The sequence below is a fragment of the Pyxicephalus adspersus genome, chromosome 4, assembly GCF_032062135.1.
Source record: "Pyxicephalus adspersus chromosome 4, UCB_Pads_2.0, whole genome shotgun sequence".
Classification (NCBI taxonomy): domain Eukaryota; kingdom Metazoa; phylum Chordata; class Amphibia; order Anura; family Pyxicephalidae; genus Pyxicephalus; species Pyxicephalus adspersus.
The window spans coordinates 147,556,414-147,573,913 of NC_092861.1; the positions used below are offsets into that span (position 1 = coordinate 147,556,414).

Genomic DNA, 17,500 nt, shown 5'->3' on the forward strand with positions numbered 1-17,500 from the left:
CTTCATTCTCTGTTTTCATTCTGCATAGCTGAATATTTTTGGAGCTGAAATCCCAGATAATGTAGTGAGCCTTGTTGAACCACAGAACACCTACCCCATCTTTTAATTCTATAACATAAGGCGAGGGGTTGTTTTCCCAGCAGAACAGAACTGACAACTCTGCTTGGATTTTTAGTGCTGCAGAGGTATTTGGGTCCTAGACTGGGAAGATTACTATCATGGGAGAAACTGGGTGATAGATCTGGACCAGCATTGAAAACATTTCCCAGCTTTTAGCAAATGATTTTTAAGAACTTCAGCTTTTCTGGATCACCCAGGTTCTCCCATGATCGTCTAGCTATCTAGAACTTTATTAAATCAGGCTCGTGGTTTCCCATTTTCTTGTACTGTAGAATACACACATGTATCTGACTGTACAGTTCAATGTCCCATGATACATATTATGGTGGGCAGATAAAATCCCTTTTTTTACTTTGAAACTTAAAAAAAAAAACAAGCCTCTCTCTTCTGTTTCCTTTCCAGAGCTCAGATTACAAACGATCAGCTAGTCATCACCGATTTATTTGTGAGTTTACCGGAGACCGATTTTCAAAAACCTTTCAGGCCCATGATTTCCCTCAGCAAGGACCCCGCAGCCATCGAGCCCGGCCAGTCAAAGCTCTGCCTTGATGAACCCCAAACCATGGAGTATAAACTGTCCGAGCTGCCCTCCTGTGAAGAACCTGCGACTGTCCAGCAGAACATTGTTCAACATTTTGCCAGATGCACAGGGATGAAGCCCACCTGGGCATTCAAGTGAGTCCAGAACAGAAAAGTTGTAAAGCAGTTAGGGAACAGAACAGGAAGTGTTTGTTTATTACACACAGAAGCGTTTTTTCACTCTTGGTTTATAGTGCCACCTACAGGGGGAATTAGAACTGACAAATAAAAAACTGTACCCCATCGTAGCACAATCCATCCTACTATCCGCATGTCAGGTTTTTGAGTCCTAGGACAAAGGATTGATTTTTTTTTTCTCCGGCATGGTCATCCTCAGCTTGGACTTTGGATTACCATGTGCAGACCCCACTGGATTGGACACTATGGGGATTTACTAGATGGGACCCCCCAGCACTGGATTGCACGTGTGTGTGTCACATGAAGGACACTATCACTGTCTGGTGCTTGAATATGCTTGTCCAGACCTCCCAAACTTGATAACCTACAAAGTATCACAGAAAGTAAAACAGACGGTGTTCATAATACATCAGATATAAATCAAACATACATAGGTTGCCAACCCTAAACACTAACCATTCAAAAATAGGCAAACAGAGAGGTCCAGCATAAGCATATTTGTACCCATTATTCGCATATGTATGACAGAATTACCTGTTGCCTTTCACCCACTGTAGGCTTCCTCAGCGGTATTGGCACTCTTGTGAAATTGGGTAAAGTAATACTCCATGGTGTGGTGGTGCATATATGCGCTGGTACACCCCGCAAAAGATGGGGGGAGATGATGCATATGCAGCATCTCCCTCTGTGTGATGCGAAGTTCATTGAGTGAAACGCGTCTCGTGTAAATCCACAGGTATGCGAACAATGAACCATCTATGTCAGATCCAGTTGGTCCAGGCAATTTAGTGGAGGTTCCTTGTTGTCATCCTTATTTTGTCTTTGATACATAGTCACTGACCTGGAAATAAAATCAATGTCTGCTCTCTGCAATTGATTTTTTCTTTACTTAGATGCCTTAAAGATAACAATTGGAATGTGGACATTTCACTGAAAATATTTAATAACCTGAAGGTGAGCAGCTTTAGAGGGTAACATAAGAGTGCACATTTTTGTTTCAGGTCATCATAGTTTTTTTTTTTTTTTTTTCCATTTCCATTTTTTTTTTTTCTTCTTTACCCAAGGCCAGCGGCTCCATCCCAGCGGAAGCCTTCCAGGATGAGGAGCAGCCTGTCATCCATGTTTAAAATACAATTTATATATGTATAAAATATTCATCCAGATGTTTGTCTCTTATTTTTGTTTAATGGTCAGGAAACCTGATTTCATTGTTTTGTTTTTTTAAATAATCTCACTTTTTTCACATAGCACCTCCTAGGGGCGAGGTTAGGTCCTGCAAAGGAGCTGGGAATATTTCCACCCGGCATTCTGAATATTTTTATGTCAGCGTTAATAATTGGTTTTGTATTACAATTCCACCATTAAAAGAATGGTTCTGGTTTTGTTTCAAACGTTTATTTTCCTCATTACAAAGATTGGATCTGGCAGTACCTGTCCGATTGGGGTCATTGGGATTGGTTGCTGCTAAGAACTCATAGCAGTCGGGGTGAAGCAACCCAACATTTATTATGCGTGTACAGTGCTGCATATTATGTTGGCACTATATAATATTGTCTGAAAACCAAGACCAAGAGATCCCTCCCCCCTATCATTGCTGTGCAGGGTATTAGCATAAGCTAAAACAAAGACATTTAGTTTCTTATATTAGCTGCATTTTGTGATGAGGATGTAAAACAGATTGGATGAGAAACTATAACACTAAATCTAAAAACTTAATTGATGGGGGTATTTGCATTCATTTTCTTTTAAGGTTTTTTTTTTTACCCCTCTTTATTTTTGTATGATCCTGCCACTGCAGCACCCACTGTCCTAGGGTGAGAACATTGGTTTGTATTAGGACTACAGCTACCTCTTCCTGTCTCTGTGTGACTGCTAGCAGGTTGTGCTGCCACTTACAGCTTTAGTCCTTGTTAACAGTAAGGAACAGCATTGGTCATTGCCATTATACCTCCTGCACACAATCCCAACATCCACCATAAAACCTCTACAACATTAATTGTGAAATCAAAAAAAAGAAGAAAAAAATCAGATTTTAATGAGGATAAACATTTTGCTTCATAAGAACTAAATTTACAGTGTATGACAATCCTTGTGGTCAGACAACAGATCGATGAGATAGCAAAACACACAAAAAGAAGAGTAAATATACAGAGAACTAGAACTCTAATCATTCATCTGGAGAAATCTCATTCTGTAAATTGCACTTGTACTGGATTACTGAACAGAGCGAAGGGCAGCCGGGACAGGGAAGTCACAGCCGAGCGGAAGAGGAAAGGAGGGCGAAGATTGCAGTCACAGCCACTAAGTGGTACTCCGTTCTAGAAGCAGTGCTTTGCCTATAGTGGGATCGTCTATGCTTTGCTTAAAGTACAAATACAAGGATGGAATATATTGCAGCTGCATTTGTTTTTAGGAAAAAGAACAGATTCAGCAAGTACAGAAAATTCCTGTTTATCCTGCTAGAAATCCTGTGCTACAAATCCCATCACCAGCCATGGCATAGAGATGAACAAAGGCCTGGAGGACTATGACTCCCTCCAGGGGAGAGAAATGAACATAGCAGACTGGTTATTTACAGTCATTACCTGGTGAAATAAAAAGCCTGAAAACTAATGGAGCCACCACATCCATGCTGCATTTTTTTCTTCTTGAATTTAGATAACTTTTAAGGGCCATTTAAAAACTGCTACTTTGCATCATGCAAATATTCTCGTTTTCTGATAGAAGTCGCTGTACACTTCCTGTAGGGGTAGCTTTTAAAAGACAAACAGCAATCTCGAAGTGTCACCCAACCATTTCTTTTGGGCCTGGGCTCTCGTGGACCCACCCCTGGGGCTTGCAGCTTGCACATTGGGTGGTGGTCACCGTGTAAAGAAGTGTTGAGGGCCACACATTGGCCCTCGGTATGGAGGACACCAAGAATTAATGAGCTATCTTTTTTTTTTTTTTTTTTTTTTTTTTTTACTCACTGCAAATGTGGGGACTGAGGAGGTAAAAGTAACACAAGATGAGCTGTAAGGATAATTTTGTTACAGGTTGATGGTGTTTGCATTTCCTCCCTGTGCCTGTATCCCAAATATGACACCAGGGCCACGGCAGCCATCATCATCATCACTGAGGCTGCAACAAACTTTTTTTTTTTTTAAAGCAAGAGAATGGTGCTGAATCCAGGCACCATTCACAATTGTCATGTGTTGGAGGGGAGCATATTTGACTGTAGGGATCCCTGATCATTATCCTGAAGGGGAGCCACATACAATGAATGTAGTTGGTTTTGGGGAGATATCTGTCCATCCCATCAGCCTTAAGGCAAAACTAAACTGAAAATAAATTACATTTACCTTTAACCCTGCCAATCCCTCGATGTCGCTGGTCCTTCCCTCCATCCTGTCCCGCTTCGTCCTGGAATTTCCCCTTGATCCAGTGCTAAAACAGCACCAGGAGCCGCCACCTTCATTTTGCTCCTTTGTCTTCTTGCTTTGTCACCCGATCTCACACTGCGCAGGTATGAGTGGAAAGAAAAGAGAGCCAATCTCACTGTGTGGGGAAAAAAATGCCCCTTCTGCGCATGTCTAAAGTAGGGCATGCACAGAAAGATCACCCAGAGCCTCCCGTGATGCGTAACATAGGTATCCCAGGAGGCTCTGTGCTCCCATTCAGTCTTGGATCGCCGTGGGGTGAGTTTAGGTTGGCTTTAAGCACATCACAAATGTTACAAATCTGTACAATCTCTATTGGATCTACCAAAGTATATAATATGAGGACATGTGGAAGACTTTCTATCCAATCAGGAAGGACCCTGAGTAGATGATGATTGCATGGGGTGAATGTTTATGTGATCAGGGTGACCCACCCCATATATCCAAAGGATCACACAATGAGGTAAGGAGCAGCCGCCAAACACAGGGAAATAACTCAGAAGCTTCATTGGAATACAGTGACCGCTCCAGCTCCATATTATATACAAAGGAGATAGGGAAGAACATCCATGTGTAAGAACCAAAACCAAAAACGTGCAGAAAAAAAAAGTAACCACAAAAAATTTCTACTTCTAGATCACCCCAACAACAGCAGATTGTGAACACAGCAACCTCCTGCAGGGGATCATTACAGGAAATAGGGCGACAATACATGAAGATCTGTCAAACATCAGACACTGAAAACTAAAACCGTTGTGATACAATTTAGAATTGCGCTTTTCTATTAAATTAACACAAAATTAGTGCAACATGAATATGCAGATTGTGGAAAGTGAGCAAGCAGAGATATCTACAGCAGAATTCCTCAAGGCGGTTTGTAAAGCTGCCCAAAACGTAGGCACAATCTCAGCCCGGGGGGGTCTGGGACACGAACATGACCGCCTGTTATAGGGCCAGGTCCAAGAATCCAAGCAGGAATAATGGCAGACAAACCAGGCACATTCCTGTGCACAATCACCGCTTCTGTCCATTCGCCTCCTAGAAAGGGTCGGGTAGCTGGTAAAGCCAAAGGTTCAATACAGCCAAATGGCTAGAAGGGCAGATCTGAGCCATATGAATCTGAATCCAAATAAATATCTCCAGGGGAAGTCATCAGTCCAACAACGAACCATCAAGGGCTAGAAACACCATTTGGAATTTCAGGGCAGCAGCAATTTCCATGCAGAGCAGAGATTTTTTTGGTGCCCACACATTATTCCTATTATTTCTGATCTCTAAATCCTTAATGACTACTTGATTGAAAAGTATATCTTCACACAAAAATGAAAAATATTGCAGCTGAACAAAGTTCAGATGTGGTGACTGCATTAGTTTTTGATCTTGCTGGTGACAACAATTTATCAATGCAGCATTGTCACTGTCAGTTGTATATAACACCTCCTCTCCATCACATAGGGGGGAGGCATCCAGTACAGAGATAGATTGAAGCAAAATGGGAATGGAGGTAAGGCAGCTGCTTGGACCCCCTCTTCTATTCTGCTGACATAAAGGCTGCAATAGGCACTAAGGAAGCCCCCCGCCCCACCTGCATTGCCTATACTGAAATGGTTCCAACAACCACCACCCTTGTGAAGGTACTAACACATCACCATTTCTCTAGTTTACTTTAGCACTATGAAGGTTGCAGGTATTTTGTACTTGCAGAAAATGTAACCTGAAAAGGAAAACAAATGCAGTCACCACATCTAAAGTCTGGCAAACTGCAATATAGAAAAATAGGATTTTTCCTACTTTTGGAGTTCACAAAGGAATACAGGAAGTCTTTTAGTTTTTGGGTCTTTAGGAGTGTCATGAGCAACATACAGAAGCCAAATCCAAAGGCCTCCCCTACCCATCACAGGTCCTTTCCTGCGTGCTTCCAGCTGATGATAGCCGGGATCTACATGGAGGATGGGTGGTATATAAGGGTCTGTTGTGGACCAAGACTTCATATCCCTTTCCCGATGGCCGTATGTGACTGCTGTTGTATATTCTGTATCGGGACAGGACCTATGACAAGTATAGCTTAGCGTCATGCTGGAAGCCGCAGTATAATATTCACCATATGGGACTCCAGCAACAACTGAAAGGTAAAGACTTCCTGTTTCTCTAATGGATAAAAAAATTAATGTTCTTGGGTTTAAAATACTTTCAACCCTTTTCTACTTTTTAGGAGAAACCAAAAAAAAAAAAAAATCAAGGTGAGGGTTCCTCATTGCAGGACTAGAAATAAAGAACTCATATCCAAAATATTAGAGAATAATTATTATTACAAACCAAAATTCATAGGATTAATATTAGAGATTCACAGGGTACAGGAGATCATTTCATTGGCGTACCAGAAATAAATTTAGACTATAAAACTCCTGACAAACCAACAGGATTAATATAGTGGAGGTGAGGGTGGGGGTATTGCAGACAGGCTGTATGGTATCATACATAGAGCTTTGGAGAATAACGGAGGGAAGATCATCAAACAATCATGCAGCAGTCTGGATATTTTCCCCACCGCCCATTATATATTAAATTATTAAGAACCCCACTCATCCGTCCTGCGAGAAACACTTCATTCAGCCACTTTTCACACAAGTCTCCGGAGGCAAGGCTGCACCTTGTCCCCATAGTCCACTCCAGTTCAGTAGAGAATTTCCAGAATAATTAGGGAGACTTTTCCTTTGTGACGTTACAAACACCGACACCAAGAAAGATAGGAATTCTTCATGAGCCAATGTACTTTCCCACTGATGCACCAAGCAACTCCCATGAGCAACTTCCAGCTTCTCTGACACTCCCATGAGCAACTCCAGTTCCTCCTCTGCGGAACAGATAACTTTGGAAAGGGCTTGATTTAAAAGGAAAAAAAACAAAAAAATAAAATTTCCTTATGGGTGGAGAGATACGTTTTGGGCGTAGCTTCATTCCAACGTTTCGACCCTTTCACTGTCAGAGGCTTGACGGCAATAAAAGGATTAAACTGCATTAGGCTGAGTTAGTGCTGCACTAAGTGGGTTCAGCCACTGAATCTGACAAAAAGATGAGAGATGGAGGGACATCGACTTGACGGGATCCAGCAAAAAAAAAAAAAAAAAAGTCATCCGCTCGCTGCCCTGTCATTGGCCTTAGCCCCCATACCCCCTTTATCTGGTGTAGTACACTCTGTAGTAGACAGACTTTGACCTCCACAAGGAGTAAGAGTTGTCAAATTTAAGCAGGTAGACCCCCCTGCCGGGATACTGGTGACTTCCGGCGTAAACTTCCTCGTGACAATCTCGCCTGTACACCGGTACGATTTCATCCACCTGAGGCTTATTGGAATTCTTCTTGGCTTTCTCTTCGCTATTCGGGTTTTCTGCGTAAGGAACAACAAACAGATTAACCAGATACACCGATGGTGAAAGCAAAAAGAAAAAATATGGATAAAGACAGTAAAATCTGACAGCCAAGGTGAACCTGCAATGACTGGCTCCAAATTTAGCCCCACCTAGTGGAGATGTGCAATGATTATGGCACACTCATTCTGGCACACCTAAAGCAGAAGTAAACTGAAAACAAAAAAAACTTAACTCCCACTTTTACTTTTGGAGATCTGTTGATCCCTCTACAGGTTTTCTAAATCAGGTCCCGCATAGTCCTGGAATCCTCCTTCGTCCCGCTGCCTCAGAGGACATGACGCCGCCATCTTCTTTTCCCTTTCCTATGTCACACGATCTCACACTGCACAAGTTCGAGATCAGGCGACGTAACCTGCAGTAGATGGGGGGGAAAAAGTGCTGATCTCACTGCGCATGCGTGACATCAGCATTTTCTTTTTTCTGAAGAAGCTACTTCTGCGCATGCTCAATATGGGGCATGGGCAGAAGTAGCAGGCAGAAGCCTCCCGGGATGTCTAACCTTTTATGTTAACATATTAGTTTAGGTCCCCTTTAACTCAACAGGCTCCGTGAAGTTCCCTGGCACCTCTGGGTCTCAACATTTTTTGACAGCCACCATCAATGCAACTTTTGCCTAAACATTTAGAAATGGCATCTTTCTGGTAGCTGACTTTCAGAATGCCAAGAGTAAGCATGAATGTATGAGGAATAGCACACGCACCATATACATTCTGACAAGCAACGCTAATATAAAATATTTTTTGGCAAAAGCAGCTTTGCACAACTTTTGCCAAAAAAAAATTTTTTTTTTTTTTTTTTAAAGTAGGCCTTTTATTCTGCTTGAATGATCTTTGAACATAAAATTAAATTTTCTCCACATTTACATGAAGTTTAGTTTTAACCAATCAGTTATTAGAGAAGCAGCTTATAATGGGATCACAGCTTACAGCTTTCATCCATGTTGGCCACAACAGCCATCACAAAACTCTTGTAAGAGGAAAGTGACAGCAGAAGACACAATAACCAACCTTCGTCTTCCTCCTCCTCTTCACTGGACTCGCTGACATGCACGCTGACTGCCGTGTTGGGAGAGTCTGTCCATTCAAAGTAAACCCCAAATCCAATGTCAAAATTATCTGTGGCGAACTCCCAGAAGAGATAGGAGCCCTCCTCGTGTGTGGGAACCCGGACTGTCACCACCTCCCCTCGCCCCACGGTGATCACAGAGTCCGCATCCTGCCGAATCTTCTCCTTGAAGTCCTTTATCTGTGGTCGGGTCCACATGGAGGGGGCCGCTATCACTGGCGTGGCCTCTGCAGAAAAATAATTGCATATAAAATTAGCCGCAGATCTGTAAATCACTGTACACCATTACTTGGCCACATGAATGGGGTTTTATGACACAGATGTACAGATTACCATTCTACAGTCAAACATTAAAAGGAAATGTTGACCTGAACTACTCAGGTGGTGTTTAGAAACTCAATTGTGCTACCAAAACATGGAAAAATTTGGTTTCCTTTACTGTAAGCTTAACACCTAGGAGAGTCTTGATTCATAGAGCAGAATCCCACAATACTGTAATTGTGTGCCCTACATGGCTACTCCTGTGACTCACAGCATGTGGAGAGTTATTATTCTATTAGAGACAAATGGACGGCCATAACAATTAATTACAGGAAATAGAAGATCTTTTTAGTTTAGCATGCCTAGGACTCTTTTGTGACTGCAGCTACAAAACTCCTCCCTGTGTCATGGAGATTGTGTCCTATGTAGCAAAAGCAGACAACAAAACACTTTTGTATGTACAATCTGAAAAACAAATTAGGTGCTAAGCAGGGGGGAGGAAAGTGTTAGTGATAACCATTGTCTTCATTTAGCACTCACTGTACATAGAATGGATTGTAAATAGCAGATACCAAGGCCCAGGTTACTTGAGGTAACACAATGATGTGTACACAGGAGCTTCTCATACAGCTTCACCAATTCCCCCCCCAATCTCTCATCTGACATAATCCTAATGTTTCATCTTCCCTGGTACTGCCTGTGATTTTTCTTAAAATTCTACTGCAACCTTTTAACCATTTACATACCTTGAGCTCCAATTATGTCATTAATGAGTTGGGCTTGGCACAGCTGGGAAGACATGGGCTGAATATCTTCCAGCCAGGAGGTGAAGTGAGCTCTGACTTCCCAAACTTTTAAATATGAGAAAACATTTCAGTACAGATAAGGAGTCTGTACAAATGTGCACGACTAAAAGGAAAGCTGAAGTTTGGCTTTAATAACTGCATCTACAAAGTATCTGTGCTTGATTTTATTTTACCCGCAATTATGTTTTTACTGCTGACAATGTTCTCACTGGGAAGTATCTCACTTCCTGTTCCTGTAATACCAATCTCCAGACAGCATCAATGTACTTCTAAATATAAAAGCGGTCTAGCTGGAAAATCTCTTGCTCACCTTTTGGCCCGTTCTCTAGGATATCGTCCAGGGGATCGGGTTCCATTTCTGTCTCTGTGCCGTCAATGTGGGTGTGACTCTGACCATTCACAGAGATGGATTCTCCGCCTGCCAATGCATTTCCAGCACTTGCTTTGATGGGAGAGTTCACTGGGGAACCAGTTCCACCAGCTGCCTCTTGTTGCTTCTGTAATGCAGCCTTAAGGAGAGGATAAGATGATGAAAGTGCAAACTATGCCACAAATTTACCCACCGCCGTTACATAGAACCAAAACTTTGCATGCTGTGTTTACTCTATGCATATACTGCCATTTAGGATGCCAATGGAAGGACTGGGCTGCTACAAAAGGCAAGGACTGGTTCACTAACCTAGGCAGATATTGAGAATATCCTTGTTAGAGGATTACATTTCCAGGTATTAAAGAGAACCAGTTGACAATGGGCATTTATAGTATCCAAATCTCCACTTTCAAATTGTTACAAGAATACAGGTATTTATCTTGCAGGTATTGTTTTATTACTGAATATTAAGAGATACTCAGAGTGCAAGGCTATAGGTATATTTCATTCCCGAGTTTGGCACTGAAGAGAGACACTAATCACACAAAGGTGCTGCCCGAGAACCCAAATACTAGCCTGAAAGTAAAGGACTACAAGTCACAGCACACACAATCACCCCAACAGGAAAGGCTGCACTATTATCACTGTAAAACTGAAGGTTACCAATGCCAATTCCTAACTGGTCTTCTTTAGTGATGAACACTGTGACCTACCTGTTGCTGTGCCAGTTGCACTTGGTAGAGCTGCTGCATGTACTGTTGGTAGTGCTGCTCTTGCAATTGTCGTATTAATATCTGCTGCTGCTCGAAGTTCCCAGGGTACTGCTGTGCTGCATATTGCTGAAACTGCACCGCTGTCTGCGAGTTCAGAGCTGCCATAATCTGCTGCCTGTGAGAATACACAACAAAGTCACTCCTACTTCACCTTGAAATTCTACATCAAGCCCCAATTACAGGAACAAAATAACTTCCCCTAAATATCAGACTGAAAATAAAGGGATAAAACATTGACTCGTTATAACCAGGGGCCTTTACTGCTCAGGTGACTGGTTTGATGTCCCATCAGAAGGCTGTATAACCTTTTGTTTCAGACAAAATGGGCTTTAGAGCCAACTTAATTAGAAGATTAGATCTTCACATTGTTCCAGGAAGGCGCACCTCATAAAAGTGTATATCAGTCATGCTCAAAGCAAAAATCCATTTTCTTACAGGCAATTGCCACAGAAACAAATGTTTGCAGTCCCGATTCTTCTCAAGAGAATGGGTCCTTCTTTATTTATCCATATCACTGCCAGAAACACACACACTTGTTATATTGGCTGTGCAGCAGTAGGGTTCTCTCAGGATCCAGACGAAGAAGCAGTGACATAGGTGACCACAGCAGGTTTGCTGACTTTGTGCAGGGATGATGGTAGTGTTTTATAATGTGCACAGAAGGTATGCAGAATCAGGGACCATGCACAGGGATAGTGTGAGCCCCTCATTATGGACACAGCAGGTTTGTTGACTTAGGAGCTCAGTGCGGGGATGGTGGTAACCATAATGGGTTCAGAACATGTGCAGACCCAGGGGCCAAGCACAAGGATAGTGCAAGCCCCTCATAATGGAAACCAAGCAAAGTAATCCCATCAACAGAGCGCCCGGGAGAGATAGAAGAGAATGTTATATGGGTGGTATAACACTCAAGCATCCATTGGAACTGGAATGCTAAATTTAAGTGAAGAGCCCTTTAAAATTTGTAAATCTGTGTACAATAAGGTCAATGATGTATGACCGATCATGTCAAAATCTGCTATGGGGTTGCTTCGTCTCAAGCTGGACAAGCGTGATGTCACTTCCTAACAAGGGAGATCCAGCAGTGCTCACAGCCAGCAAAGGGCCCTTTTCATGAGGGTAAGTGGAAGCCTTTCCCTGTGATTCTGCTGCTAGCAATGTGTCACCAGAACTAAATCTACCCTGTGACACTGCCCTCAGAGCTGTAGTGTTTGCTAAATGCTAAAAGTAAGTCAGGTTGAAAAAAAGACCTAAGTCCATCAAGTTGAACTACTAGGGAAATAAACATATCCCAGATATAAAACCCTATAAGACTCAAGAGGAAGGCAAAAAAAAAAACCCTGATACAATTTGTTCCAACAGGGAAAAGAAAATATTTGCTGTTTCCATAAAACAATCGGATGTTCCCTGGATCAGAAGTCTCTGTTATCTTTAGTTTAAAAGCTTTAACACCAGTTATATTCTGTGCTTCTAGAAATCATCTGGCTTTTTCCTAAAGCAATCTACAGAACTTGCTGAAACTACTTCCTGAGGGAGCTGATTCCACATTTTTACATCTTACAGCGAAGAATTCCTTTCTTATTTGGAGATTAAACTTCTTTTCCTCCAGAAGCAAAAAGCACCCCTTGTGCTTTGTAATGATCTTACAGTGAATATTTGGGAAGAGAGATCTCTATATGGACCATTCAAATTATTCTCAGACACACAACACGAAAAGCTATCAGGCAGCAGTTCTTACTTCTGCTGCTCCATGCGAAATCGCTCATCCTCCGCACGCATCCTCTCCTCCTCCTCTCTCCGCAGTCTCTCCTCTTCCTCCCTTCTTCGTTTCTCTTCTTCTCGGAGCAGGCGCTGTCGCTCTTCTTCTTCCCGCCTCCTGCGCTCCTCCTCTTCTCTCCTATAAAGGAAAGATAGAATTTTTTCATCAGCACCATGGCTCCCTTTACAGTCACAGAGAAGCAAAGCCAATTGTCCAGCTGTGTAACCAAGGACTGCAGAATGAAACACTTTATTGACCCACAACAGAGACATGAAAAATAAAAGATGAGAGGAACATATTACAGGAGTCATTCTCGTTTTGGAGGAGTTACCTCTTTCTTTCCTGCTCCTCTTTTTCTATTTTATGTGATGTGATGTACGGGGAGAACAGATTACAGCATCCGTTCAGAAGACTCACAAACTCCGTCATGGCGTCCTGTTTGCTCATGCTGCCAAGAGCGGCCCATTCCTTCCTGCAGAAAAAAAAAAACACATAATATCATTCAGATGATTACAGTAACTATAAGTGGCACAATGATTATCACAAGGATAATCTAAGACGACGTGTAACAAGTAGGAACTTGTGGGCATTTTGAGAGGTAAGCAATTAATGGTGAATAAACTCCTCGGTGCAGACACTTAGCCAGGTAAATGTAAGGCCAAAACACCCACTAGTTTTATAGATAAACCATGTGAGGGTTGCATCTAGAGATGTGGAGTGGGAGTCAGTGAGCCTTATTTAATAAAGCTCTCTAAGGCTGGAGAGGATACACTTTCATCAGTGAAGCTGGGTGATCCAGCAAACCTGGAATGGATTTCCTCAAAGTTATTTGCTATCAGCTAGCAATTGTTTTGAATCATGGACCAAATCCATTCCATATTTGCTGGATCACCCAGCTTCACTGATGATAGTGTGCTCTCTCCAGCCTTGGAGAGCTTTAATAAATCCGGTTTAAAGTCCGAAGCAATTATTGTATACCTGGAGTCGGCAAAAACATACCAGCTCTGGCTGATACTCCACAGTTTGGCAACAATTCTCCTTACTTCCTGTCCTAAAAATGCAACAGGAATGAAACATAGAACTTTACAATGGGGAATAACACTGCAGGCAGCAGTCCTAGATCAGGGGACAGCCTTGTCACATGACATTATCAAAGTTATGTGACAGGTTACTTACTGAAGGAGAAGAATGTGGATTTGCTTGCTTTATAACTTTAAATAAGTAACTAGCAAAGCACATTTTTAATTGGCATGCATTTTTAAGCAGCAGTTTGGACCCCTAAGCTATATGTAAATATGCTAAATATGCCAACTATATGCAGCCATCAATCCTCCAAAGCTGCGTCTTTGAAAACAGATCAGCAGATCATGTGAGATCTCCAAGGTCATGCATAAATCCTTGTTATAATAAAATAAGTATTTGGCTTCTTACCATTTTTACTTTCTAATCTGAAGAAAAAAAGGAAAGATGCACCATAGACATGTTATAGTAAGACGTCATTACTCAAAAATGGATTGTGTAATGGATAAAAAGAATAGAATGTCACCATGATCTGACAGAATATCAGGTATACATGGTAACATTACTCTTGGCTGTTAGGGGTCTACAGGCTACATCATCACTAAAAGGAAGCAAGATTATTATTTATATAGCGCCATCATATTACAGAGCACTGTACAAAGTCCATAGTCATGTAACTAGCTGTCCCTCAAATAGGCTTACAATCTAATGTCCCTACCATAGTCATATGTCAATAATACAGTCTAAGGTCAATTTGGGGAGGGGGGGGGAGGGACCAATTAACCTAACTGCTGGTTTTTGGAATGTGGGAGGAAACTGGAGTACCCGGAGGAAACCCACGCAAACACGGGGAGAACCTGCAAACTCCATGCAGATAGTGTTCTGGCTGAGATTCGAACCTGGGATCCAGCGCTGCAAAAGCCAGAGTGCTAACCTCTGGTCTACGTTGATATCCAAATGTACCCAGCAAAGCCCAGTCACAGGACGTGACGACTTCATATAGGGAGACCAAAGGGCAACCAACACAATATTATAAAACACAGCATTGTGTAGATTACACACAGACTTAACAACAAGTAGGCGGTGTGGAAAAAAATAACCAAATGTTAAATTAATCAGCCTTGCCTCCTGTCATTGCCAAGGACGTCGAAGAAGCCAACTTCAGGGCAGGTGTCCGGGTTGTAAGGTCCCATAATGACCTGTTTATGGAGAGCCACCAACTTCAGCTTCTCTTCATATGTTGGGTGAAAAGCCTTTCCGTCCTTTTCTGTTAAAAAAAAAAAAACAGAATAGTTAGAGAGACAGAGACACAGAGAACCTATACAGTTGGTTGAAGTACAGTCATGACAGCATAATACATTAAACTGAACTGCAGATTTGTCTTCTGGTTCCATCTGCTAAGTGTTATTTATTCTGCACCTCCCCGATACCCCTAATCACACAACTCCTTCCAACCTACCATACAGTATTTCCCCAATCTCTATTACCCAGGCGCACCACCCAGCACTTTTCAGTAACCACCCGGCTGTTTTTGGGTGGTAAATGAAAAGCTGAGCCACAATACAGATGCACTGGACAACTGGGGAAAAATACAAAGTAAAGACTGGGATCACTATATGCGTCTCATGTTGCCCAGTATACTTTTTTGGCAACCCACCTACAGCCCCTCCTCAAGTTCCCGAGAAAACGCTATCATAGATAGATACACCCGGTCAGCAGGGGTATTACTGCATTGTCTGCATACCATGTGGGTATTAGCAGCTGTATGCATGCCAACTCCTTAGTAATGCCTTCTGCACTGATCGCCTCGCATCACAAGGATGCAGCTGACCTCCAGTACTGAACCAAATGCAGGGTTTGGAGAATCAGATGCATCAATGTAAAACAATTTTCTTATTACTATCCTCCTTTTGTGTGATACTTCCCCCAACCCCTAGATTGTAAGCTCTTTGGGGCAGGGTCCTCTCCTCCTATGTCACTCTCTGTATCTGTCTGTCATTTGCAACCCCTATTTAATACACAGTGCTGCGTAATATGTTGGCGCTATATAAATCCTTTTTTATTATTAATAATAATAATAATAATAATAATAATAATAATAAATAATACTAATATTCTTTATTTATAAAATGCCAACATCCTCAGGAACATGCCTGCAATGCTAAAGGGTGTAAACTTTCTATTGCCCAATGGGACATATTAAAAAAATACTTCAGGGAATTGACAAACTCAACAAACACTTCACACAAGAGACTGAACTAAACATACCAGGCGTGTGGCCAGATTACAACTGTATGCTATAAATGTTCATAGTGCGGTGATACATTGCAGTTTTTTACTTTTCATTAAACAGATTTCTGATTGTTTACGATGGGTCACCGTTATAAGCTCTTCTCTATTTTTCACTGCACGGGCCTGAGACTATAAAGCAGCACTCAACCCAGAAATTTTTTCAAGCAGGGTAGGAAGAAGTTTTAGGCGGGTGGCAGCCCCTGTATTATGACACAGCTCATCACTAACTACCCAAAAACAGCCGGGTGGTTACTGAAAAGTGCCGGGTGATGCACCCGGCTAAAAGGGGCTGGGGACAACACTGTAAAGCATATAAGTCAGCAGAACTGATTGTGACTGGGAACTGCCAACCAGCTCAAATATCTAATGGTGGGGATAGCCCATCAGTATTCTCCCCCCAGCTGCTTTTAGCTGGGCGCACCACCCGGCACTTTTCAGTAACCACCCAAAAACAAGCGGATTTATACTGAAAAGATGGGTCACGATACAGGGGCCATCACCCAGCTCCAGCTTCTTTCCCACCCAGCTTGGGGAGAACCCTAACCATGGAAATATAAATCTAAAAAAACCATTGCATGGAACGCAAATCTAAAGTTTAAGCGGCACTAAACCCCGTTATACAAACCTGTTCCCGTTCCATCGCAGGGCACTTCATTTTCTTCCTTCTTCACTTCGGCCATCCTGATTGGCTGGGTTGGGACATCGTAACTCCTGTGTAGGAGTTCATTAACTCTGCACAGGGGGAAGCCGGGAATTCCAAATAATCATGGGCAGCACGGTGGCTCAGTGGTTAGCACTCTGGAGTTTGCTGCTTCTCCCTGTGTTTGCGGGAGTTTCCTCCAGGTACTCACACATCCCAAAAACATGCAGTTAGGTTAACTGGCTTCCCCTAAATTGACCTTAGACTGGATTAAAGATATTTACCTATGGTAGGGACATTAAATTGTGAGCTGCTTTGTGGTACGGCTAGTGACATGACTATGGACTTTGTACATCACTGCGTAATATGTCGGCGTTATATAAATACTGTGAAAAGTCTGAAGCTCTCCTGGTAGCAACAAAGCAACCGGACAAAAAAACAGAATTTAAAAAGATGTGAATGGACGGAGGTTCTGCAGCCTTTCTTGGTTTACGAACAGTCACAGAGCTGCACATTCACAGCCAATGTGACCGATAACGGCAGCTGCTTATATCACCCCATGGCATGAGCCAAGAATGACACCATGTGCCCAACACATAATTACCAGGCAACTCCCCTCAGTGTGGCACCAATAAAATATGACAAGTTCTCCTCTGCCAGGAACGGATGAAGAAAATGGGGTAAAATGTGTGTATTCATTATAACCAGTGATTTTTCTGTCTATTTGCTAAAATCAGGGTAATACAAGTTGGTGGCAAAACCACCCGCCAATGATTCTTTTGCTGGATCCACTATTCATCTAATATTGTAAGTTCAGTATAATAAGA

General features: G+C 42.3%; 2 protein-coding genes across 2 annotated transcripts in view; one reads left to right on the forward strand and one right to left on the reverse strand.

The window, feature by feature from the left end:
* Positions 1-2,228, forward strand: part of LOC140329576 (nuclear RNA export factor 1-like) — a 43,860-nt gene extending 41,632 nt beyond the window's left edge. The window contains exons 21-23 of the mRNA XM_072409938.1: positions 523-795; positions 1,731-1,791; positions 1,902-2,228. Coding sequence (XP_072266039.1) covers positions 523-795; positions 1,731-1,791; positions 1,902-1,964 — 397 coding nt within the window. The 3' untranslated portion in view covers positions 1,965-2,228. The remainder of the gene's footprint in view (positions 1-522; positions 796-1,730; positions 1,792-1,901) is intronic.
* Positions 2,229-2,848: 620 nt separating this feature from the next.
* Positions 2,849-17,500, reverse strand: part of ACBD3 (acyl-CoA binding domain containing 3) — a 23,921-nt gene continuing 9,269 nt past the window's right edge. The window contains exons 2-8 of the mRNA XM_072409939.1: positions 14,867-15,008; positions 13,053-13,193; positions 12,701-12,859; positions 10,903-11,077; positions 10,130-10,328; positions 8,695-8,979; positions 2,849-7,644 (exon numbers count right to left, since the gene is read on the reverse strand). Coding sequence (XP_072266040.1) covers positions 7,433-7,644; positions 8,695-8,979; positions 10,130-10,328; positions 10,903-11,077; positions 12,701-12,859; positions 13,053-13,193; positions 14,867-15,008 — 1,313 coding nt within the window. The 3' untranslated portion in view covers positions 2,849-7,432. The remainder of the gene's footprint in view (positions 7,645-8,694; positions 8,980-10,129; positions 10,329-10,902; positions 11,078-12,700; positions 12,860-13,052; positions 13,194-14,866; positions 15,009-17,500) is intronic.